The sequence below is a fragment of the Astatotilapia calliptera genome, chromosome 10 (assembly GCF_964374335.1).
Source record: "Astatotilapia calliptera chromosome 10, fAstCal68.1, whole genome shotgun sequence".
NCBI lineage: Eukaryota > Metazoa > Chordata > Actinopteri > Cichliformes > Cichlidae > Astatotilapia > Astatotilapia calliptera.
Window position 1 is genome coordinate 19,549,883 of NC_137431.1, and position 27,599 is coordinate 19,577,481.

The window sequence follows — 27,599 nt, forward strand, 5'->3', positions numbered from 1 at the left end:
TTATATCTCTCGGCTAGCCTGGGAACGCCTTGGTGTTCCACCGGATAAGCTGGGGGAGGTGGCTGGGGAGAGGGAGGTCTGGATAAAGCGGATGAAGATGGATGGACGGATGGATTCTTATCATATTTGTGAAAAATATGATAAAAACGAACAAAAAAAACGCACACTGACGATGTAGAAGTCTCAAAAAACTCATGTTTTAAATATGATACACTGGGCATTAAAGGATTAAAAGATTCCTTCTTTTCTTCTTATTAAAATAGACAAGTGCTTCAGAGGATCGCTGTGACTTTGTTCTCATTGTTGTTTAATCCTACTGTACAGTTTGAGATGTACAATTCAGCATTTATTCTAATAAATGCTCAGGTTGATGAGATTGATGGTGACAGTTGTGATTCCTAAAAATCAGCATATCCAAAAATATTTACTTTTAACCTGTATGCATCATACGCCTGTAATTACAGGTTTATGTTGCCACTTCATGTTGTGTGACAGGTGGAGCAATGAAGTCTGTGTGGCCGTCTGCATTGTTGCTCTCGCTTCTTTGCACTGGAGCTCTGGGTTTTGACATTCTGCCAGGCAGTTCTCTGACTCACCTGGACATCACTCTGCAGGCCCTGTTTAATGTGACTGTGCAGGTGTGCCGAGCATTTGCTAAGGCTGAAGGGACAGACTTCATTTTCCCTGTAAGAACTCAAATCATTGAAGTTAAATGAACAGAAACAAGGATTTTTAAAACAGTAATGTCAACATGATTTCCTTTGTGTGTTTAGGCACAGCCTTTCACCATACAGGGTGTTGCTACGGCCTGTGGTGCACCTCAGTCATCTAAAACTTTCGTTCGGTCCATTCTGCACATCATATACAGGAATGTGCGTGTGGACATCCGCTATGCCTTGAATGCCAGCTTCCACTTTGATGATGAGATGTTTGTTCAAGGAAAGAAAATCATCATAGAGGGAATACAGGCGGTCAAAGCAAGCAACAAGCTGGAGAATTATGAGGCAGCGAGGCAGAACCTGGGAGAAATTCTGCATCCTTTGCAGGTATTTATCATTACTTACTGCTGTTTAAAAACAACAACAAAAAACCAAACAAAAACAGAGTAAAATAATAACCCTATTTTTTTTCATCGCTTGGAGGATTTCTACAGTCACAGCAACTGGGTAGAACTGGGAGAAAAAAGCCCCAACTCCAATCTAATCAAATCTGGCGCCAGCATTGGGAACATAGCAGGTAAAGAGATAGTATGATGAGATGCCCGTACTGACATACAGATTATACAGATAAAACTATCATTCAATCTCAGAGTAGAAAGATTTAAAAAAACAAGGCCATAATTTAAATGCTGATTTACATGTTCCCAGCTAGGAGCAGGGCGACCTGCCGCAGCTGTGACGGCAACAACTGCAGCAACAACATTTTGGAGGATATCATAGCGGAGAAGATCCTGACATCTGGATACTTTAGTCTCACGCCTGTATTTGCATTGAAACCAAAGGGTAAGGGCTTCGCTCTTCTACAAAACCATCATTGTTTTCCCACACTCAGAAGAGGCTTCACATGTCACTGATTTTCCTGAGATTTACCTAAAACCTACATACTAAAATCTATTTTAACTCTACTATTACTTATTCTTCTAATCCCACTTCACTGCATTTGAAATTGCAGTTACAGCACTTTTTAATGGCTTTTTAACCCACATTTGTCTTGACAGTTACAATTACTTTGAAGTTTTATCAGCTCATCTGGCTAAACGATCAGTGAGCTCATGCTGTGGCGATGCATGTCTCATCATTCGTCCACAATTCACAAAAATTGCTCCTCCTCCTCCAGTATTGGTCATTAATTGCATGCACAATGTCCTCAAGGTCAAAGCCACATTTGTCCTTTCACTGGCACTTTGAAAAGACAAATGTGACACTTCTTGCAGTTTCGCTAAATTCTCGTCCACCTGACGTACTGACCAGTTCAAATTATTCATACTTACAGGACAGGACGGTTTATCATGAGTGAATGAAAAAACTCATTTAAATGATGTCAGCATACTGTAAACTATACTCAGTTTATAAAGAGTCAAAGCAGTATTTAAAAATAGCTGTATTTAAATGGGCAAATACGATTGCACCATTATGATCCAATAAAATATCACCGACAGCAGCCATCACTCTGCTCTTCAGATTGTGTGAGTTTTTGAATGGAAAAAACAGACTTTAGTTATTGGTTCTTGCACATGAGAGATAAACCAACATCCTTGTGAAATAACATAAAAAAGTATCCTTTAAATAGTATTTCATTAGTACACGTTACTTAAGTTAAAATATGAAACAAAAAAAGTGCCTTTAAAACCTGTCTCATCCAAAATCACAGTGTCAGTAAAACACAATCACAGTTTCTTGAGGATGATTTGAAATAAACAGCAGCCGTTCACTCTGAGATTTTCCACCCCCTCCTCTTATGGACAAAAGGAATATTATTCATCCTGGCCTTCAGTTGTTGCTTTAGAGTTTATCACACTGAGTCAGAGTACTGCACATCCAACTGACACACAGCTTACTGTATGTCCTCAAAGGATCCATCAGATAAATCAACTGAAAAACTTTTTCTAACTGCTGCAGAGACACCAAAGCAATGGTGTAAAAGTAATTCCAGTTCATGAACCAAGTCGCACATTGCATAACAACCCTTTTTTTTTATTATCATGTGTTAAATGTGAGGATCCAAAAGCAGATTCACAGGGAGGAGGAGTTACAGAGAAAACACACCATTTTACTGAGACCAGAATACAAACAAAAAACAGAAAATAAAATTAAGAACTCCAACTTACAGAACCTAAACTGGGTAATTAACACTGGTGGTGGTAGCCACAAGGGATAGGTGAACAGACACTCTGGCAAAGAAGAAGCTGAGACAGCAATAATAAATTAGGGTGTTCAGGGGGAGTGGAAACAGCTGAGACTTATTAAAGAAATGAGACTGGGGAAGAACAAAAATCATATACTAAGCAGACAGGCCAAAAGCTTACCAAGACAAAAGAGGAAGTCAGCTTCAGTGAAACAAGCCCTTAAATACACAAGTTAAAAGGAAAAAGAGCTGTGTTTAAGTATTCATCATTCCTCTCTCGCAATATTTGCTGAACAGGAAAATGCAGTCATGGAGGGGCAGTTGATCAGACAAGTAAGATCGAGCCTATAGGTGGGATCAACAAAGACAAAGAGAGTTCCAGCCATGGGTATCTCCACACTCAAGCTGCAAACATTGCAATAGCTGCAACAAGTGAGCTTCTAGAGGACATTCGGGGGGCTGCTGGTGACAGACCATTCTTGCGGTACAAACGTTCTGTGTGTTTCAGTTCATTGTGGTGCAGAAGTTCATTTTATCATTTATCTCTCTCCATCTCCTTCCCCCAGGATGATGGGTCTCTTTAAAGGATCCAGTAAGGCTCTTTGTTTTGTCATCGACACCACAAGCAGCATGAAAGATGACATTGCAACAGTGAAAAATGTCACTTCCACTATAATCAACCGTGATGTGGGAACAGCCAATGAGCCCTCGCTGTACATTCTTGTACCATTTAATGATCCAGGTAGGATCTCTGAGATGCTACGAATTTCTTTTCTGAATGTTCTGAAATGTTACTGTTCTGTCCAATTCATAAGGTGACAATGGACAATAGTAGTATATATATTGACTTTGACTCATGTCATCAAACAGGCTTCGGACCACTGACAAAGACAACAAACTCAGCAGTTTTCCAGAATGCGATTGATTCTCTTGTAGCCACCGGTGGAGGAGATCCACCGGAGATGAGTCTCTCAGGGCTTCAGGTGAAGTGATATATGTTCTGTAATTTTAAAAGCTCGATGCATGTTTGTTGTTTTACCTAAAACTATTATTCAAAGCGGTTTTCCTCACACAGCTGGCTTTAAGCGCTGCTCCATCAAATTCTGAGATCTTCCTCTTCACGGACGCAGCCGCTAAAGACAAAAACCTGAAGAGCACAGTGATCGCACTCATAGAGAGGACCCAGTCGGTGGTATGTAGTAGTTTAAGAATATAACACACTTATCTTAATGATGATTACATTTTTAAACGTCATTGAAACAGGGATGAGCATGTTTTGCTACAAGCAGATGTATAAATAAAGTAGTGTAATGGTCGTATTTTACCTTCTTTTTTTTTTTAAACTCAGTCTAATTGTTTGTAAAGGCTTTATGATTTGGTTAAGCTTGTTTTCATGCACCTTTTTTTCTTCTCAGGTCAATTTTATGATAACTGACACATCATCAGTCAACAGTCGGAAGCGGCGTGCTCCATCCAATAGGATAGCAGAAGCTGACGCTCAGCTGTACAGAGATCTGGCTCAGGCTTCAGGAGGCCAAGCTATCGAAATCACAAAGAGTCAACTTCCTCAGGCCACAGCCATCATAAAGGAGTCCTCCAACGCCTCTCTGGTAATTTCACAAACATCTCACTACTGGCTGGATTTGTCATTTCAAAGATTTCAGCTCTTTAATGTAAGTGCTTACTGTAATGTTCCAGGTGACCCTTCTTCAAGCAGCCAGGAACCCAGGAAAGGCTGAAAGCTTCACTTTTATGATTGATGACTCGGTAACAAATCCTACAGTTTACATTACTGGGGAATCCATCACTTTTACTCTCATTAGCCCCACAGGTATGCTATTCTGAAGGACTGTGGAAAAATTGAATTGAAATTTTTTATTTCAGTCAACTTGTTGTTGTTGTTGTTGTTGACTGAAATAAAAAAGAGTTTTTACTATTCGTCGGTCATGACGTCATTTCTGAGCCTGCCCAACAAAGCAGTGGCAGTCTATACTGTCCCCTACATTCTGTTTACACAGTAGTCAAATTCAGATTTTGCCTCATTTTTGAACAAAACAGCATTTATCATGGTGATAAATGCTGTTTTGTTACATAAATATTGATAAAGATGTTTAAAACTACTAAATGCAGTAACCCTAATTTTTGATGTTAAAAAAATTATCATTTAATAATAAATTCCTAAAAATAGTCTGTTTTCTATCTGTGTTCTAACAGGTGAATCTCAGGATAGCAGTGACACAATGGGGTCACTGATCATTACATCCCAGTCTGTGGGAAACTTCTGGTCCCTGCAGCTAAAAAAACAAACTGGAAAATGGGAAATGAGAATGGTGTCAAGTAACCCCTACACTCTGAAGGTCATAGGTGAGACTGTCAGTCGATACTTTTGTTTCTTATCCCTGGGGCCTTGAGGTATAGGTTTGAATGAACTAATAAGCTGTCAGAATGGATGTACTAAATTACCATTACAACAAAGTTTTTAATAAAAACGAATAGAGTTTGCATCTATTTGATGTCTGGCGTTGTAGATAGGAAAGCAGAAAGGTAGGGGGATAACATGCAAGCAGTTTTAGATGGGTCTAAAACCAAACACTTGCATCATCTTCTGTATCATAAGTAACTGGCTCAACCGGGTGAGCTATGACAACCCCTAAAAGGATCTCTTAAAATATGATTGGCATGTCCTGTCCTGTCTGAGCCAAGTTCAGTTCAGTTACCTCTCACCTGAGTGGAAACGTTGTTAAAAGTGAACGTTTCTCCCTTTGTTTCCAAACTATAATTGCACTGTTATTAGTGTTCACATCCTGTAGCTGTGTTTTGTGTAAAAACATGAATTTATTTTGTTATTTGACTAATAATGCTATATCCTAGGAGATGGTGAACATTTCTAGCACACTTGCTATGATGCCAGCACATGTGCAGGGAATGCTCACAGTAACAATACAGGTTAGACATACCTGCATTATTACAGTTAGCATGTCAGTAGCATGGCATCTTCATGTATCTCATATTTTGTTGATGAATGAAAGGAAAAAAATCTAAAATACTTAGATTTTATCAGCCAGAGTAGAGCAATGCAGAGAATCTATTGTATGTATATTTGAACAACAGAAAATCAGAAATGGTTTTGCTATTGATTCACTAGAACTAAGCCAATTCTATTATTTAAAAAGTTCTTTAAGGGCTTTTTGATTTCACATAAAACAAAGTACTGGCAATGACAATGAAATTCCAGTGGTCCATGTGTTGTATAGGTCAAAAGATTACACTTTTACACTATGAAAACTGCTACATTCAAGCACAGACAGTCGCCTGGTGCTAATTTCCATCCATGTATATGGATGAAGACTCCTTTACCAGTGGTTCAAACCTAGAACCGTCTGCTATGAGGTGGCCACAGTACCATCGTGCTGCCCGGCTGTTATATAAGCTAACTTAAGATACTAATCTAACTACACTATCAAGCTTTAAATTTAGCATGTTCGTGTTCTGCTGTAATTAGTTTATTCTATGCTAAATTAATATTGTTTTACCAGTTGATGTATAAAAATAAGTAATTCAGAAAAAATATTAGATTATTTTACAAGCTAAACTTTAAGCTTACAAGCTTAAAAGTCTTTCCAAAACTAAAATAATCTCATGGCTTAGAGTCCAAATTCCTGTAAATTTTGTATGTTGCTACTAGATTAGTGGAGCATGAAGGGCTGCTAGCGTTAGCAATGTTAGCATGTTAGCTTTAACACATTATCGGGCGAAGAGCAGCACCAGTGGATACTCTGTGAGGATCCATTTCACTGCTGTGTTCCTTAAAATTCTTTGCCAGAAATGTTGAGAGAGTGAATATGAAGGCAAAATAGCCTCATGAAAGATCTCATACTTATTTAAAAAGTTTCCTTGGCAGCACAGGTCTTTGGGCAGCCTAGAAAAACGTAAGTAGTCTGTGAGGATTTATTTTCGTTGTCTTAAAGGCTAAATGGAAATGCTAATGACTCAACATATTCAAACACCAACAGGAAGTGGAAATAGAAAGAGGAAAAGGAACTATATTTTTAAAAGTCTGAATAAAAACAAAATTCTGTATTCTTAATTCCTGGTTCTTGAATCTATTCACTATGCTTTAGATTTCATTTTTAAATTATTAAAAAGGTTTTTTGAAGTTTTAATTCAAACTCTTTATTATTGTTAGTGTTTAGTTTTTCCATAAACCCATCCTATTTGAACCTCTTTTTTATGGATTTATATATCCATCCATCCATTCGCTTCCGCTTATCCTTTCCAGGGGCGCTGGAGCCTATCCCAGCTGTCATGGGGCGAGAGGCGGGGTACACCCTGGACAGGTCGCCAGTCTGTCGCAGGGCCAACACACAGGGACAAACAACCATTCGCTCTCACATTCACTCGCACATTCACACCTAGTGGCAATTTGGATTATCCAATTAACCTATCCCCACAAGCTGCATGTCTTTGGACGGTGGGAGGAAGCCGGAGTACCCGGAGAGAACCCACGCAAACACGGGGAGAACATGCAAACTCCACACAGAAAGACCCTGGCCTGATGGTGGAATTGAACTCAGGACCTTCTTGCTGTGCGGCAACAGTGCTAACCACTGTGCCACCGTGCTGCCCGATTTATATATCATTTAGAATTTTAAAAAAAGTCTTTAATTTTATTTTAATCATATAATAGTTAGAATTTATTTAGATATTATGTTATTTGTAAGTATTTGTCGTATTCAGAATTATCAGTTCATGAAATGCATTATTTCCATTGCCATTAGTCTCCAGGCCCTCCATATATTTGACTTTTTTCGTTTTTTTTTTTTTTTTTTACCCCCTCATCATTTTTAGGTCAGAGTCCTATCGACTTCTTCTTTGACTTAGTGGTGGTGTCACAGGGCCCTTTTGGAGGATTTGATACCCTGGCGACACGTCCCAGTGCTGGTAAAGGCAACTGTTAAGACTTGGTGATCTGCAGATGTAACATACCATTAAAACATTAGACGTAATGAATTGACTTTTTCTTGAAAGGTGGCAATGGTAGCCTGTTGATGTCTTTAACGGGGAGTGACACTGCCACGGTGACAGAAGTCACTCTGGTTGGATCATCTGGGTCAGAGGTGATTAAAGGAGTCTTGGTGCCGCAGAGCAATGCAAGCATCTTGGTTCTGGTTGACAAGTTTCCATCAGAGGACTTTGAGGTGCAGGTGAAGGGACAAGCTGATAGTTTCACCTCCAAGGCTTTAATACTCTTCCAGAGACAGTCACCAACCAACTTCAGATCATCAAATCTGACGATAAATGTGAGCTGCAATCCACGACTTGTTTTGTGACACAAAAGCATCAAATCAAACATGGAAAAACATGCAGCAGCTCAAATAAGTATCTCTATAAATGTACTCTCTCTTTGTAAAGGCTAATCCAGAGACCATCATAGTACCCGGAACGCTATTTTCTGTGCCCTTCACTCTGATGACGAGTGGAACAGGTGGAAACTTCACAATTCGATCCACCAACAGCAGAGGGTTCGACTCTACATTTCCAACCAGTATGTTCCTGGAGCCTGGAATCACTAATAATGGCACAGTGACCCTCTCAGCACCTCTGAATACCACATCTGGAACTGATGTCACCCTGGCCATTGAGGCCGAGGCTCCTGGGGGCACAGACAGTAACTACATTGTGTTGCGCTTCTCCGTTCTTAACACGGTAATACTATAACTGTAAACTTTTTGTTTTAAGCTTTTTGGGTATTTCTTTTTTTTATTATTATCTCTTTTATTGGGACAGCTGTTGAACATAACAGTAGTTTGCCTTTTTACACTTTCTTTGCTGTCACATTTTAACTTATAATTGAAAAATAAAGAAGACAAAAAAAGAAGAGAAAAGAAAAGAAGAAGAGAGAAAAAAAAACTAGGGTTAGGAGGCAGCAGGGCAGGAAGGTTTACGTACTACTCAGGGTTGTAACATCACAAAATCACACCTCATATGCTTAACATAGTCTGTCCATTTAGACCATATTCCGTAGAAGGTATCTCTCTGAAGTTTAAGAGAAAATGACATTTTTTCCATCGTATAGATCTCTTGTACAGAATGTATCCAGTCTTCTATCATTGGTGGTTCAGGCTTAAGCCATCTTCTCGTAAGAGGCTTTTTACTTGCGGCCAGAAGGATATACAGGAGTCTTCTGTCATTGGAATTCAGTTTATCCACTGGTGCATTGCACAAAAATATGGTCTCAAAAGTTGAAGGAAAAACAAATGAAAAAACATTTTGTAAATGATCATGGATTAGAGACCAATACTGGCGAATAACTTTACAGTCCCAAAAGATGTGGAAATGGTTCGCTCCGTCTCCCCCACATCTCCAACATTTATCACCAATTCCTCGATATCTTTGTTGAGCAGGGGTAATGAAAAATCTCATAATGCTTTTCCAGCAAAATTCACGCCAAACATTAGACCCAGTGGTAGCCCACTGTATCTTGCATGCGTGAGCCCAACACTTCTCTGTAATTGTCAAATTACCCTCCTATTCCCACTTCGCTTTAATATACAGAGTGCTGTCGTTTTTACACCGCCGGATGCTGTTATATAATTTAGAAATAATTTTACTTTGCACTTCAGATTTGATTAGTAATAAGAATGTTTCTACAAATTGTAATTTGTTTAGGTTCACTTTTAAGTTTTGATTAAAATAATTTCTGATCTGTAGATATCTAAAAAAATCATCTGATCCCAAGTCATGTTTACTCCTTAAAGATTCAAAGCTTTGAAATGCACCCTTATAGACAAATGAATAATAATTAGTTATTTCTTTTTGAAATCCAGTTTTTGAATCTATTATCATATTGATTTGGAGTAAAATCTGAATCATATGCACACCATCTTAAAACCTTAGAGGCATTTTCCAAACCACCAATTTTTATTACTTCTTTCCAAGCAGATATCATTATTTGTAGTATAGGTTTATCTGCCATATGTATTTTATTCTGCAAGTTTATGTCCGATATTAAAGCTGAAACTGGTATTTCTTTTACTATTGTTCCTTCAACATCTTTCCATCCGGCGGTGTAGTTTGGACAACAGAGACAAATCAGCGGTCTTAACTGAGCTGCACAATAATATTCTCGTAGACAGGGAAGCCCACGACCTCCCTTTTCTTTCTTTAATTGGAGCGTTTTATATTTAACTCTAGCTTTTTTCCCATTCCAGATGTATTTTGACAATGTTCTATCCCATGCCGCAAACTGTTTTTGTGGTATGGCAATCGGTAGAGACTGAAACAAATACAGCAGTCGGGGAAGAATATTTAATCTGATTGATTCAATCCTGGAGTGTAGGTCCAGAAATGGAATAGCGTTCCATCTTTGTATATCTGATTTTATAGATTCATTTAGAGGGGCATAGTTGACATTGAACATTTTGGTGAAGTCACGATGTATTACCACCCCTAAATACATAATGCTATCTGCATCCCATTTCCATTTATAACGATTCTTAATTTCAACTGGTGGTTCATAGTTTAAAGTTAATACCTGCGTTTTATTTATATTGACCTTATATCCCGATAAAGAACCATACTGTGATAGTGCTTCCATGAGATGGGGGAGTGCCTGTGAGGGACAGGTTAATGTTAAAAGTAAGTCGTCAGCAAATAATGCTAATTTCTGTTCCCCTCCTGGCATTCGTACTCCTGTTATATGCTGATTCTGCCTAATCCACTGACTTAGTGGTTCTATAAACAAAGCAAAAAGCAGCGGTGAAATGCAGCAACCCTGTCGTGTCCCTCGTTCCAATATAAATTATTCGGTGAGGTCCCCATTGATTTTGATTTTAGCTGTTGGTTTGTTGTATAACTCTGAGATAATATCAATTATAGATGTATCAAAATTAAACTTCTCAAGCACTTTGTATAAAAAGGACCATCTCACTGAGTCAAATGCCTTCTCGGCATCTAAGCTTAACACTAAGGTCTCTAATTTTTGTTTGTCAACTTGCCGCAATATGTGCAAAACCTTTCTGATGTTGTCCCTGGCCTGTCTATGTTTAATAAAACCCGTTTGGTCATTATGTATTAACCTAGGTAATATCATTTCTAGTCTCTTAGAGATAATAGATGTAAACAACTTGTAGTCAATATTCAATACACTGATTGGGGGATAGTTGCTACATTCTAATTTATCTTTTCCTTCTTTTGGTATAATGTAAATCATTGCTTCCCTCCATGAAGGAGGGATAATTTTCTTTTCCATTACCCCTTTTTGGGTATTTCATGAAAAATCATTAATAAAAAGAATTGTTGGGAAAAAAAAGTCAATTGTAATAAATTTTATCATCTCTGTTCGTTAAACTACAGGCCTGAAGGTTTTTTTATGCTTAGCTAACCTGCTGTGCACCAACTAAAATCACTTTAAGCCAATCATAAGTAACAAAGAAACACATTTCTATAGAGCAAATATTGAGGAAGTTGCAGTTCCTTTAGATTCAGGCTTTTTGCTGACTTCATGCATTTTCCTTCCCCTTTTAGGTGACCGATTTCAAGGCACCAGTGTGTGAGCAGCTCAGCCTGCAGACCAACTGCTCTGTTAACTGCAGCATGAGGATGTGGGAGGTCTCTAGCCGGGTGACTGATGGAGCTGATGGGACGGGCGTTGATCTTGTCACCCTCAAGCAAGGAAACGGGACCATAAACACCACCCTGGATTCAAGCAATGAGAACATAACACTGGTGTACTACAGCGCATCCTGCTGTTCACCTGACATGGAGATAGAGGTTGTGGATCGCGTGGGTAATGTAGCCACCTGCTCCTACAGCGGAAGGCAAGGTACAATATCTCCTGTCTCTGAAGCCACAAAGCTCACTTGGTCGCCCTTATTTTGTCTCAGCATTGTGATTGTGGGACTCCACATTCTGACAAAAATGGGCATCCAGTGACTCCATGTCAGTGTGGTACAGCTATAATTTATGTATGTCAATATATATGTATAAGTTATATCAGTTCTATTTTTGACATTTAACTACTACTAGTATATTGGCTACTGTGGTATGGAGGCACTTACAAAAACTGATGCCTTGAAATATATTACAGCACTGTGCACAACCATTATGCCACCTCTAATTTCTTTAAAATCTGCTTACTTTCTTCTATTTCACTTGTATCAAGTAGTCCTGATCAATACTTCTCCAGACGTTCTGAAGTTTTTCTTCGGACATTGGGTGCCTTTTCACTCTTTTTCAGTCCAGTCCATGTACCTGATCATTTTCATAATAATGTTCTTTCTGGTCAGTTTACACTGACCTATGAGTCAATGAAACATAAGAAAGGCAGCTAGCTCAAAACAGACATCCTATCAAAGAATTTAAAACCCTTTATTACAACACAACCTTTTGCAAAAACACAGAATTTGATCTCACTTTTTTAGCCAAATCTACAAAAAAAAATGCCAGAGATATCACAGTTTGTCAAGTTGTGCACCAGCAAGTTGAGCTACGAGAATTAACTGAGATGGAAAGAATAATACAACAGAAAAAGACAGCAATCATGAATTGGCCTCCCCGGAGACCAGACCTGAACATTATTGAAGCATTTTGGGATCCTGTTCGCAGAAAACGGAACAAAAGGCAGCCAACATCCAAAGAAGAGCATTGAATGTCTTTCCAGAAGTCTGCAGAACTGTTCCTGAAGACTACTTAAAGGAATTAGCAGAAAGCCTGCCTAAGAGAGTCCTTAGGGTCTAGTAAAGTGCTATACAAATACATGCCATTTACCATTTTACCAGTTCAGGCTGTGTTATGTTGACACATAGTTCGTTTTCATAGCAAAATATTATGAAATGAGTCAGTGGCTCAAGACGTTTACAGTACTGTATATATTTCCATAATTACGGATAAAAACATTATTCATCCATGTCTTTTTGGGGGGATTTTGATCATACATACAGCTTCATATCTTAAACCACTGATTTCTCAGCTAATATGGGAACTGATTTTTGATTGAAACTTGACGTATTTAATTCTGTCTATCTGTTATGAAGCTAATGCTCTTCTTAATTTATCATGCTCTAATTTGTACTGCTCAGTTTCCACATTTTCACAGTTTGTGAGAGTTTTAAAAAAAGGTAAAAACAGGTGTTTTGGAAGCTCTTTGGATGGAAATTTAAAAAAAATGTTAATGGTGGAAATGGGGCAACAAGAAATGAACAAGTCAAGCAGTAAAAAAAAACCACTTTTTATTGTTGTCATAATGTGTCTAATGTATAACCTTTACACAACAAAACGTTTCTCTTTTCACATTTTGCTACATTTTCTTCTCCTGTTTCCTTTTATCACTATTTACATATTGAAAATTTTTCTGAGCATTATTTAAATAAACTGGTCATCTGCGACACAGGGGGTTGAAATGCTGAAATGTGTCCTTGCTTGTTTGTGTGGCTTTTTGTGAGTGTTTAGTGATGGTGCGAGCATGTCCACTGCAGCATCCCGATTCCAAGCCAGCCCGTGCACACTCTCACGCCGCTTCGAGGGTCTCCTGCATTAACTTTCTAAACTGATTTAGTTTTGGTGAGGTCACGAGGCCCTCGACATGAGTGCACAACGATCACAGGTCAGCACGTGTTTTGTGTAGGAAACAGGAAACAAATCCCCATAAATACTATGAGTTCTGTCGTTTGACATGAACTAGCTCTGTAATACGGCATGTGATGGTCTTAGCATGTGCGTAGCACAGCAAACACAAATAAAAGAATGAACGTGAATTCAAGCTTCAAAAAAGGATCTTCTAAAGTAATGTTTATTTGTGCTTTTCATGTTTTTAACTTTTTTCCTGACCTTAAGAAAGGTTGTTTTAATTTCTGCAGCTGAATCAGAACAGGCAGCTTAAGCCAGCTGAGGAATGATCTTAATTCACTCTATGTGAAGACTGTATTAATCAATCCAGATCCTGATTTGAGGGGAAATGTCTCTGTTAATGTTTCTTCTTAACTTCGAGACCCGTGACTCCACATGCAGTGGGAGGATGTGTGGGCAGGTTTGAAGCGGGCCTGTATTTTTTATAGAAGCAAATTATAAAAGTCTTGCGCTTGCATTTTTTTAAATCTGTTTTCTACATTTTCTTTTTTCTCTAATAGAAACCTTTTTTTTTTATCCCTTTAACCCAACTTACACTCTCAAACTTACAGTGCCTTCACACAAACATCACCTCCGTCCTTTTCGCTGTAAAATTGTGACTATCCCAAAAAATATCCTGCAGTAGAATGAAAGGTAAAACCGGGATAAAGATTTTATAGAATCAACCATCGAAAGGGGTACAGATGCAATTTCCTCAAATCTGTCGAATGGTCATTTGTACACATTCATAAGCATTCACAAGAGTGAATCCTCGTCAATAATATTCAGACCAGTTCTTCAGACCATGTTTACATGCACATCAGGCACTGCCATTGGTGTACTGGGAAAGCTTATTCTCCAGGTCACAGATTCTCTTCTCCTGAGACAACACTGTGGCCTTCAGATTCTGAATCTCTTCCAGTAACCTCTCAAGCAGCTGAGGCTGGAAAGGAGAAGAGGGGAGACAAGTGTGCAGAAGGATAAAAGGGAAACAGAAAGGAAAAAAGACTGTGATAAGAAGGTGAAATTAAGGAAAATGTTTGAAGAATAGGTTAAGGAAGATGACTAGGACTAGAGGAAATCAATGAAAACAGGTGAAAGCTTTGAACAAAAAAGGTTGTGGGCAGATGGAATTACAAGAGAAAAGAAAACAGAAAAGGGTTAAAACAGAGTCACTTTTTGTTATTGTTGGTGTTTTCTTTTCTTTCTTTCTTTCTTTCTTTCTTTTTTTTTTTTTTACCAACAGTCAGATTACAAGGACTAAGAAATCATTCAACTGTGCTGTACATGGTTATACATAAGATGTATAAAAATACATCCAGGCTTTGGGAGCCTATAATGTGAATGCAGATTAGTAGAGAGGAGTCATCTTATACTGCTAAATTAATGTTGAGAATAGTTGATGTGCAGGAGGTGCAGGAAGTGGGCTTACCGGCAGGCTGTTGGTGTCCAAAGTGGACATGCTGCGTCGGGTGGTGGGTCTGGAGTCCAGGACGTTCTTCTTCACCACTTTGAGCTCTCTGCTCTTCGGCGGCACGTAGCCCTGCCTCATGGACACCAGGATGGGATGTTCATCTCGGCCATCAAGCCACTCCTCGGGTTCCATGGCGGGCTCGGGTCCTGCTGTGTCTGGGTACAGATCATCTTGAAAGAGGTCCGACTGTGCAACAGGGAAGATCAAGGGGACAACAGAGACGTTTGTGTGAAGTAAAAAGTAAAGCTGCAAGTTCATCCCTAATATCAAACATGTGTATTTGTCCTCCACTGGATAGCATCAGAAACAATCCACAAACACTGGGAGCAGTGTGTCGAAGAAGCCTTTCGTTGCACTAAACTACAGCTAAGAACCAATCACTGTGCAGAAGGAAGCCTCACAAGGTGCTCGTGGCAGGATGTAAACATTAATGGTTTTCCATTCAGCTGAACTGTATTCAAATGAAACTGCAGCGACAAAGGTTGATTCGTGTTTGAGTTTTAAGGAGCCAGATAGAAGTGTGGTGTGACAAGTCCAGGATTTCTGTTTCGATAAAGTATAAGACTGATATCTTCATCTTGCACCATTGTCAAAGTCAAACACAGCAGAGCATGAAGACCATAATGGAAGGGTGAGTCAGGCTTACTTTTCTGGGCACTGTCATTGTGATGGGCTCACATTTCTTGTCAAGCAGCTTATACAACCTGATAAGATGAGAAAAGAGGACACGGCCACAAGTTATCACAGTTGTCGTTGTACGTATTTTTAAATGTCTGTCTATAAGAACTGAATAATCAATCTCACCTGCAATCAGTAAGTCACATAATTGTTTATCACATATGGAGATGTATATGAGAACTATATGGAAAAAGGACTACTTTTGCAGCTTTCTGCAAAGACATAGACTATCATTTCTGATATTTAGAAATGTCCATGTCAGAGAGTTTATGGTTCATGAGCATTTAGCAGTGTTTAGAGAATACAAAGCATTCAGTGGTGAAGCTTTTAAGGTGAACAAAATGGAAATTTCCAATATGAACACTTGTGCTAAGTAGAAAATTAATGGACCAAATTGTCTGCAATAATAACTGATGTAATAACTACTGCATATTTGTTTCATTTATCTGAAGGCTAAAATGGCAACACATCCATTAAATCAGTGGAATCACTAAAACATGAAAAGGGCTGTGAATCGCTGCTGCAGATATGCCCAAATATAGTCGTGTGACTATTTATTCTTTGACATCTTGTGATATTGATTTTCAAAAACTAGATTTCAGACAGGACCAAAGATTACTATTTCAATCTGCGAGCACACGAGCGCAGGCATTACCAAAATACTAAAGACAAAGTAAAAAGGCCCAAAAAGGAGAAGCTGAGATGGAGGTGGGTTGCAAAGCAGTTTGCAGAGACAACAGCAACTGTAGGGACGCTGGAGAAGCTGAAACTTTTATAGCAAACTTTATAGTGGTCTGGTACTTATACAGTTATTTTCTAGTCTACCGGAGCACTTAAGGCATTTTTAAATATCATTCCTAAAAGAATTTAGTTTTTGGTTTTATATACCTAAGTGTGTTGACCTCATGATGACACTGACACTCCAGTGGATGCATTAGGGGTAACTTTAGGCTAGTATCTTGCCCAAGGATACAACCCAGTCAACCTCCAGCTGAACCACAGCTGGCTCATTCACCTTCTTACACGGTTAAGTTGCACTCAAGTTGAAATCACTGCAAGATCAGCATCTTACCTGGCAATCTCACATTTGCTGACATCAACACCTCTTTTGGGCATGAAGCCCATCCCTCTCTGGGGCTCCTTGCTGCTGAAGGTGTTGAGGTAGTGAACATACGGTGGTTCCTCTGTGATTTCAAAGTACCGGACACTGCTGTCCCCCTAAACACACACACATGAACAAGTGTAAAAACAAGTGTGACTGTGTTAGCATTAAGGCTGATAATACATCTACAATTAAGTGTAAAAATAAGTCACAGTTATATGTCTGTACCTTTCCACAGAGGTAGACCATATTTGCATCTGGATCGTAATAAGGTAACAATACTCCATTACTTGTGTCCAACTCCAAAAGTGCAATAGGTTCCTCAAAATTTGTCTGTGGACAATAACAAGCTGTGAGGAAAACTGACAGGTTTCTGTGTAGATTCATATTATAGTGTGTATATTTTTACAGCCACTCTGTGAAATGTAGTCATTTGTTACCGGGTCCCAGAGGCCGAGCTCTCTCTGACTCATCCTGGTGAATCCTGTAGTGAAGATGTTTCCATCTCTGGTGAAGATTGCTCTCATTGGCCTGATGCCCTCATGTGGAGCCAGACGTTCCTGTTGGTCAGCAGAGAAACAGACATTAGTAACATAACTACAACAATGTAAGAGCTAAAGATTTCAAGTTAATCCTTATTTTCTGTCTCTGTGCCTGTTTAATGAAAGTTTGTGTTTCACTGTTTCCTGAAGTCAAGTAATTATATGGAGCTAATATATTCTTGAACAATAAGAAAAATAAAAATATAGTCACCAGAATAATTGTGCTAATTATTTATAATAATATATACCAATAATATATTTTGAGACAGCTTCTGCATTATATTAGTTTATACTGTGAAACAGTATACTTTTTACATGATTTCTTAGTTTTTTGCATATTTGTCTCACATGAAACTAACACAGCCTTTGATGAAAAGAACACTAACACCAACAGTGGTGGTAGTGTGATGGTCTGGGGCTGCTTTGCTGCCTCAGGACCTCAACAATTTGCTGTGCTTTCACATGAGCTTAAACAGGCTATTCAGCCCCTCCAATGTGGTTGAATTAAAACAATTATGCAAAAACAAATGAGCCAAAATTCCTCCAAAGCGGTGGGAAAGCCTTTTTGCCAAGACGAGCCATCTGTAATTTCTACTCACGCACCGCCACCACTTCTCTTTTGCGGGGATCACAGACACGCAGACGTCGATCCTTACAGGTGGTGCAAAACAAGCTGCCGTTACGGTTCCAGCTGACGCTGTAGATGAGGTCTGGATGGTCGTCCATGGAGATGAGGGGTTCACCTGTCCCCACGTTCCAGATAATTATCAGGTTGTCACTGCCTGGAGGGTGATGGAGTCGAAACACAGATAGACATCCTATTCAGGTTTTGTTGTAATTTACTGTCACATAGGGGGCCCAAAAAAAGATATGAAGGATGTCATGAAAACATAAGAGGACACTGGAGGTTTGTGTGTTTCTGTGTCCTGCCTGCAGTGAGTAGTATGTTGCGTGCGGTGGGGTGCCAGCTGACAATGCCGACTCGTTTGGAGTGTCCCTCCAAGACCACCACCGGGTCTGACAGGGGGCGGGTCAAAGCGTGATCTGGAATTTGCCACACCTGGAGACGACACAGACACAGCAATGACGTGAGTTGTCCAAAAATATTATTAGAAGTCATTCAAAATTTGACATCAGCAGAATAAAATACATTTCTGTCTGCATCTCAGGAGGAAGATGTCTGCATCACAACACTAATAAACTAAAATAAAATAAAATAAAATAAAGAAAGTTGTCCTGCAATAGAGAATCAACAACATCTGGCATTACGTGTAATATCGGAGCCTTTCTGCTTTGTTTCTCTTCTTTTCACTTACACGTGACAGAATTTTTGGTATTAAATTCACTGCCACAGATTTATTGTGGAGCTCACTCATTTTAATTGAACCATAACTCTACTGACTGTTATTACAGAGTTATATTTATGTTGCCTCACAGCCATCTATTAAAGCTTACACCTGTGTGCAGCTCCAGTACACTGACGACTGTGCAGATAATCGGAAAGGGTTTCCCTTAATGAAACTGTTTGTGCTTTACCTGCTGCTATTCGTTAGAAGATAATTCAGATTATCTATAAAAAGCTGAACTGCTGCCAGACTTTATCTGTTGGTAGATATTGCGTTGGCCCGTGTCTGTTCACATGGGCTATTTAGTTGCACTCAACCAAAGCCTGCTCAAACATAACTGATCAAAAGTAGCGGGACGAAACATTCAGAAAGGTTCCAGTGCCAAAGATCTCTCACTTGCTGAGCTGATCTAAATACAATACTGAGGTAGTGGCTGTTTAAACCATAAACATATCCATAATCAATACATAAAGCATTATTTTATCAAGCCCAAACGTGGCTAAAACTCTCACTATTGGGCTACTGAGTCACAAAAACTTCAATTCTCAATTCATCTGCTTTATTTAAAAGCAGCTGCTCGTGTCAATGGACATTAGAACACACAATACATTATTCTCAGTACATATTCAGTTTGTTGGAACTGGGTCTTTACAGTTACAACACACAGCTGTTTAAGGCACATATGTTCAAGAAGTCGAGCACAAACACAGACCCATACTCACGACTCAAATGAGCCTGCGAGATGACACAATGACGAGTCTCTGTGAACTTGACGGAATGACATCACAGCTCACAGCAGCTGCACACGTCTGTCTGAGTGCCGGACACAAACAGAGCTCACAAAGGCAAACACACGGCACTCAAACAGCATCGGAGCAGCTGCTGCCACAAGAGAAGCCACGATTCAATCACTCGATCGCGCAAAGATTCCTGCAATGTCACTATGAACAAGTGGGTGACTTTTGGTCTCCGTGACAACTGTGCTGGTGCACACATGCTGAGACATGTTGTCATTATACAATCCAGAAAAAGGTGCAAAGGGCACATGTATAACTAATGTACAATATATATTATCTAAATATATAGTTTATGTTTTATTCTACCTCAAACTACTTCAGCCATAGGAATTAGGAGGGTAAGTAGCATCCAGGCAGTGCTTATCAAATGCACTCGGTGATCAGCAAGTGTGAACGCCTCTAAAAAGCAGAAGTTTGGAGCAATCGGTGTGTGTTAACATGGGGTGCTGGAGCCTATCCCAGCTGTCATAGGGCGAGAGGCGGGGTACACCATGGACAGGTTGCCAGTCTGTCACAAGGCTAACACACAGAGACAGACAAGCATTCACACCTATGGGCAATTTGGATTAATCAGTTAACCTATCCCCACAAACTGAATGTCTTTGGATGGTGGGAGGAAGCCGGAGTACCCGGAGGGAACGCATGCAAACACAATTTATGTATCTTAAACCTGAATATATTTGTTTGATTGCGGATTGGATAAAAGAAGACATCAGATGATGTTGCCCTGAGGGAATTTTTGTGAGCTCAAACAGATTTCCATATCAAGGCCAGAAATATTTCCTATCTGCTGTCCAAATCAAGATCACCCAGAAATTATCTTTGGAGTGTCATTTTTGCGTCAGTGGAGCAGCTCATCACACTGTGAACACTTAACCCGGTTCTCATCTCGTGCTTTTAGAGCAGCTTACAGCTCTTCACATACTGTAAGTAATTACTGCCTTTTACTAGTGTGGATTTTGTCCCAGAAATAACAGTTTAACACTTTGTCTGACCGCAGCTCGGCCAGGAAACACTGTGGTCCAGGGAATTATCCAGACATTAACTAGTCTTATCTGAAGAGCTGAAGCCTGTTTATATCTAAATTAACTCCAGAACAAGGACCACAAATATGCATTATTTATTTTAACACAGTCTTAGAAGAAATTTGAAACAGCGCAGGAATGCTGAATAGTAAAATTAGCTGGGACACACAAAATGTCATGGATTATAAAATGTTAAAAAAAAAACAGCTGCTATAATGGGTTTAAAGGATGTATAACCTTGTTTAGTTTCACATCAAGTGCTTTCATAACAGGCAAGTATCATGGCACAGAAATATAAAGACCTCACAGTGACCCCTGCTGACTGAACTCAGTCATGAGACATCTGCAGTGTATCACAAACACCTCTAAAACTCTTCTGGTTTCCGTCTGCCATCCTAAACTCAGCAACAACAATAATGTAAGATGAGAATGCAAAGTGTGTTTACAAAGCCCCAGCTGCTAAACAATATGGAAAAGGTAAGCCACATAATCAGTAAGGTGACGTGATTTTAACACATTAAAATCCCATTCCTGCTGATGTGAGGTGATCAGCACCAGATGGAGCAGGACATGATCGCAGATACCGATACTTTAACTATTTTCCATATTTCTTGCTCACGTCTCCTTATTTCCTGCATGTTTGACGAGAGTTTTGCCCGATATGATAGGATACTGATAGGAAAATACTTGACAACAAGCAGGGAAACAGGTCATGAGGAAGCTGTCGTATTGTGGATGCCATAGGTTTGTAGATGCATTACAGCAATGAAGCCGGTCACAGGCAGAATGCTTTGATCAGCCTTACAAAATATCATGCGTGGCCTGATGGAGAGATAGAGATGACGCAGAGCAGGTGGGTGGAGATGCAGACAGGTAGACGCACTGACGCGTAGACTGGTTCTCTTAACTTGTTGTTCATTTAAGAAGCAGGAAGACGTGACAAACTCAAGCTGTGAAGACCTCTATGACTGCTATCTGAGTCACTGAATAACAAACTCCTCCACATGCATCTGCAACTTGTCTCTCCCACCCACACACACACACACACACACACACACACACACACACACACACACACACACACACACACACACACACACACACACACACACACACACACATTACCATTGCAGTGCAGTCCTCCGAACAACTGGCCAGGATATTGTCGTCATGAGGGCACCAATCGATATCCAGGACGGGTCCAGAGTGACCAATCACCAGCGGGTAGTTCTTATCCACACGACCTGTCTGCAACACAGAGGACTGAGTTAGGACTGTGTTTGTATAACGGGTCACCATTAATAATCAATATTCATTCATTTCTTTAAAAAAGGTCAAAATAACAGCCTTAAGCCCAGTCAGACATCAGCACAGCTAGGTTAAAAAATTAAAACAACTATTTTCCCTCAATGTGAAACAGTCCTGGAATAATTAGCTTAAAAGTTAATTCTTGATCTCAGACATAGTGGGTATAACCATGAGGTCCGTTTTAATAGCTGCTCTCCAGATTTTTACCATCTTCCTCAGTGGAAGACTCTTAGTTTTCAAGAATAAGTAGATGTTATATGTGAGATCAAGAGCTGTGATGGGCCAAGAGATTTTTGTTCAGGTCTATTTCCTGATACATAAACTCATAGAATTGAAATAGGGTGTACTTTATTCTTCAGATGACTGTACATGACTGAGATTTAGTTGGATATATTTGGAGAGCTCCTTTTAAGCTAATATAGATTGGAAATGGGCAACCGTTTGAGAAAACATATTTAATACCATCAAATATTTTTCTCAAAGGTGTATTTCTGATCTTAAGTGAACCAGATGTGGCAGGAAGAACCTTTTGAAACTTGTCTCAAAAGCAGATGTTTGAAGACAACCCAATGTTCCCATGTTCCCTGTTCCCATGGTTCCTTTCATGTGAACATGTGTATCAGCTCTTAGATATAACTCCGTCCTGACACACACTCAGTCACACTCCAAGAGTGGTGTATTTATAGCCGAGTGACGAGGCGTTGAAAGGGGAGTTTTTAATGTGGCCTGTTGGGGACTCAGTGGGGGGAAGAGGAGGATGGAGAGCACATTGGTGTGTATTAATAGCGCGTCTGTTCACCGTGACTCCAGTAAATAATCATGTCCATTCCCTTAGTGCCTCAAAAAAACCTCTGCATTGCTTTGTGTCCTGCTGCTCTTTTTTATTAATTAGCACCTCTGAGATGCTGAAGAATCCCACCGGGTATGACCTTATTACACCCACATACTGTTTATGTTTTCTTCTTAAATCTCGGAAATGTAAAAACCGGTCGCTTAACCTTTTGTAGTCGAGCTGAAATACTAACCTTTGTGTAAGCTTAAAACACGAAGTCCAATTTTCCCCCCAAATTTCTAGACTGGATAATGTTAACTTGTTCTTGTAACTCTGGGCAGTGATTGGCTGTGTAGTTCAGTTTAATTTCTGCAGTCTTATTACAACAGTGTGAAGTGCACTGAGCTCGAGCATGAACTCTCACCACGTTAGATGTAAATCAAAGGTGGATGTTACATCACGCTGAAATAAAACCCAAATCCAAATATATTTATCCAACTTAGCCCTGAAAATGAATTAAACACATTTCACTAACCAATATCAGGATCACTGGGTCACTTTTACCCTCCCAGTAAAATATTCACACACGTTAACTACATTTCTGGTGTCAGCTTGCACTGTTAGCATCACGTCTAAGAAAAGCAGCTGATTTCTTATGAATTGCATGTCTCAAAGGATCAAACACTGACTCTTCTGTGTATTTCAAAATAATTACTGGACCACAGGACAAAGGAATTTGCCAAAAACCTTGCCGTATACAAGCAACACTTCAGCTCCTAGCGAAAGCTAAATACTACCAGACAGTCTTTTACTGAGACTAACACTCATGAATGAAAGTCCACCTCTGATCACTGTGCTTCAGCAACACTGAGAAACAAAAACAAAGTGTATAAGCTGTTTGTAGTTTGCCGTTTCTGCTGTTTTTAAGATCTAATTCTGAGTGTTCTTCTTTAAGGATACTATTTATTGGATGGCTGGATTTCCTGCTGTAAAAGTTGTGTATTTAAACTTTAGGCAAAATTACACACATCAAAAACAGTGTCCACACTCATTTAAGCAGTGCTTTCACTTAACAATGCCAATTCACGTACACCAACATCCAGAAAAGCACCAGATATGCACTTCTTTTTCTTTTCTTCCTCTTATAGAGCAATAATAGTCTGCTGTTTCTCTTTTAAAACACAGACAAACACGTAATAAAAGTATATCTGCTTGCAACACGCACACAAACACCACTCAGCAGCTCAACGACCATAAATAGCTCGATATAAATAGAAAGAAAGAGCCAGTTGATCAGCCAGAGTTCATCTAATGTAGATCATGAATATCTGTACATGATTTAATGTCAGTCATTTAGATACTCCTGCAGATCAGCATGAGACATGTAGAGCCATGCTGTCAATGTTCCTAGAAATCCTTTTTCCCAGAACAGAGCTTATTACAGTCACACTTTCATTTACACTCTACATCACACGGAGAAGCAAATGAGGTGCTATTAATTTTTATTGTGATTTATTGGAACGCTGGTCGACTGAGAATTGATTCAAGCACAAAAAAGCTAAAAACATGTCAGATATTTGAGTGTTACATTTGAATCCCTCCAACCCTCTGACCTTTACTGACCTTAGAAAGGGGCAGGACCAGAAACGCTCCTCCTCCACTGGATTCAACGATGACTGCCAAGAACTTTGGATTGACGGCGCAGAAGGAGCTGTCCCATGTCACCTTGGACACACGAATGTCATCGTAACCCTGCTCAGCCTTTACCGCCTGGCCGAAGACGTGACGAAACTTGCTCTGCCGCACGATGCTGCGACTCATGGCTGAGGAAAGGAGAGGGCAGACAGGAAAGAAATGAAGAAGAATTAGAGACCGCAGAGAGCGGCGATGAAAGTTTAGATAAAGATAAAGGAAGGAGAGGATGAAAAAGTAGAGCTATCTGAGGAGTTTAATGTGTCTGCTGTACATGAATGATTTCAGGGGATTTCATTTGGAATGATGTGTCATAAACGGAGACAACAGAGAAATCTGTTAATTACAGTGAAGCACATGCCTCAGTCTGTGCTTTTAATCTGTGGGTTTAAGTATTTATATAACTGCTTATTTAATGCTTAATTACTACTGTAATATGTTTAGGCAGTTTTTGCTGTTTTGAAAGTTGAAAATGACTAACTAACCTCTTTTTGGTATTTATTTTATTCGTTGAAAGTATTTGCAGATCAAACATAAATACAGGATAGTCAAAAGTTATATAAAGCGTTATTTTTTACAACATGAAGCAGGTGCAGAATGGCGAGATTGAAAGTTTGTTCTTTGACATGTCCTGCGATGGACTGCATGGCGACCTGGACTGGTAGAACCTGCTTGTACAGTCTATGACACAGTAGGCTGTGTAAGCAGTTTTTTTGTATTACACTCACTTTTTCATAATTACTGTTAGGCAGTAAGCTTGAGGTTCTTTCACATTAAACTGCAAACTTAACAGACTTAATAATATCGTATTTCCATTTACTGACAGTACATTTTCTGCACTGTTTCATTTAAAAATGACAACTTGATTTTCTGACTGCCGCCTCACAGTGAGAAGTTTCTGAGTTTGAACTTTTGGCGTGGAGTTTTCATGTTCTCTCTGTGCTTTCATGGCTTCTCTCCGGGTACTCTGGCTTTCGCCCACAGTCCAAAGACATAAGTGTTAGGGTAATTAATGGTTCTAAATGTGTCATAGGTGTGAATGATTGTCTCTGTGTTAGCATTGGTATTTGCCTGGTGACCTGTCCAGGGTGTACTTCTGAACTAGATACGCAGTTAAGAACATGGATGGATTTCTGTGTGTGGACAGTTCTCACAGTGGTTTGTACAAAAACTGTGCTGTTGCTATTGCTGCATATTGTTACTATTATTTTCAACATTACAATTTCTGAGCTTCTAATTAAAAAAAAAAGTCTATTAAGTAAATAAATAAGAAGAGCTCACTTATTTTGCCACAGCACACAAAGTTCATGCCTTATTTATTATTTATATTAGTTATACTGAGTTTGCATGCTTTTTAAGTGACACCGATTCATTATAGTCTAATCATGCTCTACAATGATTAATACTAACATCAGTGTTGCTTGTTTCTTAATAAACATTTTAATTGCTTCAAACACTGTGACTTTTTCTCCTGTAAATGATGATGAATTCTGTAATTTGATCTTAGGCTGTTTGTTGCTATCCTGTGGCTGTCGCAGGCAAAAGGCCAACCGGACTGTAATCCTCCGAAACACCGGGGGATATTCTGTAACAGTCCTTGCCATTACTGCAGATATTAATAGGTGATTGTCCCACCAAACACTATGTGGCAGCCAAACATCAAAGACAAACACTAAGACACAGAGAACAGATAAAAGGTAGGAGGGGGAGAGAACTTGACAGATACAGTGTCACAGCCCAGCACTTCAGTCACACAACTCCTGTGAGAATATGCCGATTCAAACAGACCTAACATACTTGCAGACTCCACTGGCTTACATAAGGCTAAAACTGAAAGCCCTAGTCTAAAAGTAGGTCTGTATGGGGCCCCTAAGAGATCTGACTAATGCAGTGACTCTGTGTGTTAGCAGGATTACATTAAACTCTAAGCATTAGACTTTTCACTATTCAGATAAAACCTTTGTCAATGATGCTGTCTGACTTTCACAGTAGGATATATCACAATCTGCCCCAAAGTTGACTTATGAGGGGAAAGAAGCTCCTGGAACCTCTGTGAAAGAGTCACATCCCAGAGACCACTTCAGCAAAGCCAACAGTGGGGCATTTAACACCTCATTATACATATTATATAGTTTTTACAATAGGATGTCAAAAAAAAAGAAAGAAAAGAAAAAGAAAGAAAAGACTGTTAATGATCACATAATGACGTTCTCCTGGTCTAATGCTTCTTTTTCTAAGTACACTGATTTCTGTGCTCTACTGTCAATGTCTTGTCATGTAATATAAGCCAAACTAAAACTGAGGCAAAGAGTAGATTTTAGCATCTGTGAAAAACCTCTTGCTATTAATTCCGCCTCAGGTTAATGAGATGGGTCTGCTCTGTCGCGCATGGCACGGCCCTGGAGAATCCAGACAGCGAAAGAATGACACTGGCACTTTCCTAATATAGACATGACAAACTGCACTGTCCTACCCGGGCCGGCCGCTCCTCCCCGGCGATCCCAAATGGTTCCAGAAAGAAGGTCCCGCACCCTGTGTCGTTTTATCACTAATGAGCTGACTGTAAATCTGATCTGCCACTGCGCACAGCCTGCAGAAAAACGCATAAAACACGGGAACAGAGACTGGCAGGGGCGCAGGAGGTGGTGGAGGTGGTGGGGGTAGTCATGTACAAAGTACTCCTTAAAGTATCCCGCAGCTGCCACAGCATGCACGACTTAAGATCAGTTGCCAGAGGCAGAAAAGTGCATAGTCACAACGTCCCGGCTGTGTTTTCGGGGTTTCCAAATGTAAGGACGCGCTCGTTCCTCTCCAGCTGCGCAGTAAAGAAGCTGACGCACCTCTCGCCCCACTGCAGCACAGACACCGACACACATATTAAGAAACACAGTCTCACCTCAGGTTTTGGGGAGACCCCACTTCCCTGGATAACGGTCACGGTTTATGTCGAATGGACTGCTACTCCTCCTCCTCCACCCTCTCCCTCTGCTGCCTTTATTCCTTTTGGATTATATTCCCTGCAATCAGCTGTCCCGGAGTCGGTGCGGACTTTTAGTGAGGAGAGAGCTGGAAAACTGCGCTACGGTCTTCGGCAGGGAGAGACAGAGGGGAGATGCCGGGGGCAGAGCAGGAGAGAGAGAAGGGGGAGGGTGCGGGTGGATGGGTGCAGGGTGGGTGCCGTCTATTTTGGAACAGGTGCGCCTTTGACAAGTGGGGGAGCGCGTTCCCGGGGTCACTGCTTGGGATAGATGAATATGAGTTAAACTGGTAAATGAGCACACCGCTCAGCTGAGCTGGTTTCCAAAGCTGCTTTTAAAGTCCTTCTATTGACAACTCTGGATGTTGGGCAGCCACTGTGAACACCCCCGGGAAGTTATTTGGGCACTTATTGTCCAAAAGAAGGTTGTTTTTAAT

At 39.9% G+C, this 27,599-nt stretch overlaps 2 protein-coding genes across 4 annotated transcripts; one reads left to right on the plus strand and one right to left on the minus strand.

Annotated features, from left to right (window-relative positions):
• Nucleotides 1–497: 497 nt before the first annotated feature.
• On the plus strand, nt 498–13,252 carry LOC113030193 (von Willebrand factor A domain-containing protein 7-like). Its single transcript, XM_026181374.2, has 15 exons — nt 498–686; nt 774–1,046; nt 1,143–1,236; nt 1,368–1,502; nt 3,142–3,328; nt 3,411–3,586; nt 3,715–3,827; nt 3,920–4,036; nt 4,260–4,454; nt 4,543–4,675; nt 5,059–5,208; nt 7,693–7,785; nt 7,873–8,144; nt 8,257–8,550; nt 11,371–13,252. Exons 1-15 carry the CDS (start codon nt 504–506, stop codon nt 11,776–11,778), a joined length of 2,823 nt encoding a protein of 940 aa, XP_026037159.1. The 5' UTR covers nt 498–503; the 3' UTR covers nt 11,779–13,252.
• On the minus strand, nt 13,058–27,288 carry coro6 (coronin 6). Of its 3 annotated transcripts, none has more exons than XM_026181377.2 (11): nt 27,082–27,288; nt 24,117–24,316; nt 21,539–21,661; nt 18,176–18,305; nt 17,849–18,027; nt 17,144–17,263; nt 16,932–17,036; nt 16,674–16,819; nt 15,570–15,627; nt 14,882–15,109; nt 13,058–14,392 (listed from the first exon to the last, which is right to left on the minus strand). In XM_026181377.2, the coding sequence occupies exons 2-11, from the start codon at nt 24,312–24,314 to the stop codon at nt 14,270–14,272; spliced, it is 1,410 nt and encodes a 469-aa protein (XP_026037162.2). In that variant the 5' UTR covers nt 24,315–24,316; nt 27,082–27,288; the 3' UTR covers nt 13,058–14,269. The 3 variants fall into 3 exon arrangements, with proteins under 3 accessions (XP_026037162.2, XP_026037161.2, XP_026037160.2); XM_026181376.2 differs by lacking the exon at nt 27,082–27,288 and adding an exon at nt 26,659–26,895 and having other exon boundaries at nt 13,058–14,550; XM_026181375.2 differs by lacking the exon at nt 27,082–27,288 and adding an exon at nt 26,659–26,893.
• Nucleotides 27,289–27,599: the final 311 nt, after the last annotated feature.

What these genes read in the sequence shown, in the direction of transcription:
- coro6 (XM_026181375.2), bottom strand. Translation starts at nt 26,791, where the DNA reads ATGCGTTTTTCTGCAGGCTGTGCGCAGTGGCAGATCAGATTTACAGTC. An exon ending in CAACATACTACTCACTGCAG is followed by an intron (nt 18,028 to 18,175) that starts GCAGGACACAGA and finishes ATCACCCTCCAG; the next exon opens with GCAGTGACAACCTGATAATT. An exon ending in TGGACACCAACAGCCTGCCG is followed by an intron (nt 14,393 to 14,881) that starts GTAAGCCCACTT and finishes TCTCCTTTCCAG; the next exon opens with CCTCAGCTGCTTGAGAGGTT.
- LOC113030193 (XM_026181374.2), top strand. Translation starts at nt 504, where the DNA reads ATGAAGTCTGTGTGGCCGTCTGCATTGTTGCTCTCGCTTCTTTGCACT. An exon ending in GGACAGACTTCATTTTCCCT is followed by an intron (nt 687 to 773) that starts GTAAGAACTCAA and finishes TTGTGTGTTTAG; the next exon opens with GCACAGCCTTTCACCATACA. An exon ending in TACTCTCATTAGCCCCACAG is followed by an intron (nt 4,676 to 5,058) that starts GTATGCTATTCT and finishes GTGTTCTAACAG; the next exon opens with GTGAATCTCAGGATAGCAGT.